Genomic DNA, 2,473 nt, shown 5'->3' on the forward strand with positions numbered 1-2,473 from the left:
ATGTCTGTTGAAAGACGCGCGGCGGTTGGTTGTTAGAGCGTATCCCACGGCAGACCTTAAAGGTGGGGTAGGTAATTTTGGAGAAACCAGCTCCAGTGCGCTAGAATTTGAAAATACACAGCCGGAAAAAAATCTGCCACTTCCTTACAGAGCCCTCCTCCAACACACACAAAACGCGCACATTGACCAATGAGAGCACAAGATAAGTTTGTGCACAGATGGAAGGCTGACAGGCAGGTAGGCCATCCAGTTATTTTAGCCGGGCTGGCTAAAATTATTGGTCGTGCTTTTTACAGTATTACGGCTTCCACAGATGATATTTTTGTATGGATTTATTTTCAAAGCACTTCAGATATTCATTGCTATCGGGATGTTAAGAGCATTCCATGGAATATAACAAAAAGTGTATCTCGAGCCGGTTTCTCAAACTTACCTACCCCACCCTTTAACACACAAGATCTGTTGGCCAAAGACCATTTTGTTGCACAGGTGGGAGGTGGAGATTTTTCGCGTTAGCCTTCGCAGCGCCAATCCTGCTACACTGGATGATGCTATTAATCTTGCAGCCGAACTTGACCTTATCAGAGGCTTAGAGAGTGGTTACACAGCCCCGGATGCTAGAATGCGCGTGGTTGCTGAGAAATCTGCCAGTGATGAGCGGGTTGATGCACTTTTGGGGGTTGTAGAAGGTTTACGACAGGAAGTACAGTACAGGCTCTAGTGGACCCAATTCAAACTGTCCCGGTACCCCCAGGTTTAGGCCCTTCCCCTCACCTAGGTCAAACACGTGTTCCTGCACCCAAGCAAGATGTTGAGCGAATAAGAAGATGTTGGGAGTGTGGCTGTAAAATTAGATTAGATTAGATTAGATTAGAATCTTTAATGACCACAGAGCTAGGCTGGTGGAATTTGTGTAATCGTTACATACGGCGTGACTGTCCTTATCTACAGGGAAACTAGAGTGGGCATGCACAGAGGGCCAAATGTCCGCCCCCCCGCTTCATCCACTGAGGTCCCTGATAGTCGAAAGGGTGGTTCCGGCTATCTTAAAGCTAAAATAGGTGGGTTTGACTGTCATGTACTTGTAAATACTGGAGCCTCATGCTCTATAATTCCTAAGCAGTTATGGCTTTCTGTTACTAAAGGAGGGTGTGATTTGGGGAATTATGCCGGCAGGGCTACGGCAGCAAGCGGTGGGGGCATGCATATTGTGGGGTGCTGGCAGACTGTACGTCAATTTGATTCCCTTTTGCTGGTTGCAGAGTTTTTAGTCTCCGATATTCCCTCAGAAGAGATCCTGCTTGGGTTTGATTTCTTATCGCAATATGGCGCTGTGGTTGATCTAGGGAAAAAGACTTGCCAGATTATGGGCAAGCAATTTCCTCTGGTTGATCTTAACCCATCATTAAAACCCCAAGTAGTTACCGTACAGTCTGATACCATTGTTCCCCCACGTAGCGAGGCCATAATTTAGGGCCAGGTCCAGAGCGGGTGGGGGGATTATGCGGAAGGGATGCTGGAACCCTCCACCTCCCTCCCTCAACACTGTGACATATTGGTAGCCCGAGTGGTTTGTAAAGTTGAACAGGGCCTGCTGCCATTACGTGTTATCAATGTAAACAACGAAGCGTGAACATTAAAGAGGGGCAAAAGGGCTTTTCCCCCGGGGAGCTTAGTGCAATCAGACAGTTACTGCACCACAACACCTTTGTGTTTAGTCAGGGGGAGACTGATTTAGGCAGGACTCCCTTGATCTTGCATGAGATTGACACAGGGGATGCCAAGCCTGTTAAGATGCACCCACGAAGAATTCCCCTCCACTTGCAGCAAGAAGTAACTGAAAATGTAAAGCAAATGCTGAACAATGGTATTGTTCGTCCTTCCTGTAGTCCATGGGCGGCACCTGTGGTGTTAGTGAAAAGAAGCAAGGGGGGCTTCGGTTCTGTGTTGATTATCGGAAACTCAATGATGTTACTAGAAAGGATGCCTACCCCCTTCCCAGAATTGACGATGCCTTGGATAGTCTTGGTCATGCTTGTTGGTTTTCCACCCTGGATTTGGTGAGTGGCTATTGGCAGGTGGAAGTAGATCCTAAAGATTGCCACAAGACTGCTTTCATCACACACCAGGGGCTGTTTGAGTAAATGTCCTGAGTTTTGGTCTTTGTAATGCACCCATTACTTTCCAGAGGTTGATGGACTTGATCCTCGCAGACTTGCAGTGGACTACTTGTTTGGTTTACTTGGATGATATTATTGTGTTTGGCCGGATTTTTCAGGAACATCTGAACCGCCTGGATGGCGAGCTCCAAAAGCTCCGGCAGGCCAATCTTAAAGTCAAACCATCCAAGTGTAACTTGTTCTCCACGCAGGTCCATTACCTCGGCCATGTCATATCTGCAGGGGGGGTGATGCCAGACCCTGCTAAGATAGAAGCAGTTAGGGGGTGGCCTGTTCCAAAAAACCAGACTGAG

The 2,473-nt window shown here is 47.6% G+C and overlaps 1 protein-coding gene across 1 annotated transcript; it reads left to right on the forward strand.

The window, feature by feature from the left end:
* The first annotated feature begins 451 nt into the window (after positions 1-451).
* Positions 452-1,647, forward strand: LOC104960270 (aspartic peptidase retroviral like 1). Its single transcript, XM_010788252.1, has 2 exons — positions 452-843; positions 913-1,647. The coding sequence occupies exon 2, from the start codon at positions 968-970 to the stop codon at positions 1,472-1,474; it is 507 nt and encodes a 168-aa protein (XP_010786554.1). The 5' UTR covers positions 452-843; positions 913-967; the 3' UTR covers positions 1,475-1,647.
* The last annotated feature ends 826 nt before the right edge of the window (positions 1,648-2,473 follow it).

Source organism: Notothenia coriiceps, unplaced genomic scaffold, assembly GCF_000735185.1.
Source record: "Notothenia coriiceps isolate Sejong01 unplaced genomic scaffold, NC01 NC01_scaffold00031768, whole genome shotgun sequence".
Taxonomy (NCBI): Eukaryota; Metazoa; Chordata; class Actinopteri; order Perciformes; family Nototheniidae; genus Notothenia; species Notothenia coriiceps.

Excerpts from the sequence above, each read along its gene's own strand:
- LOC104960270 (XM_010788252.1), top strand. The coding sequence starts at position 968 with ATGCACAGAGGGCCAAATGTCCGCCCCCCCGCTTCATCCACTGAGGTC.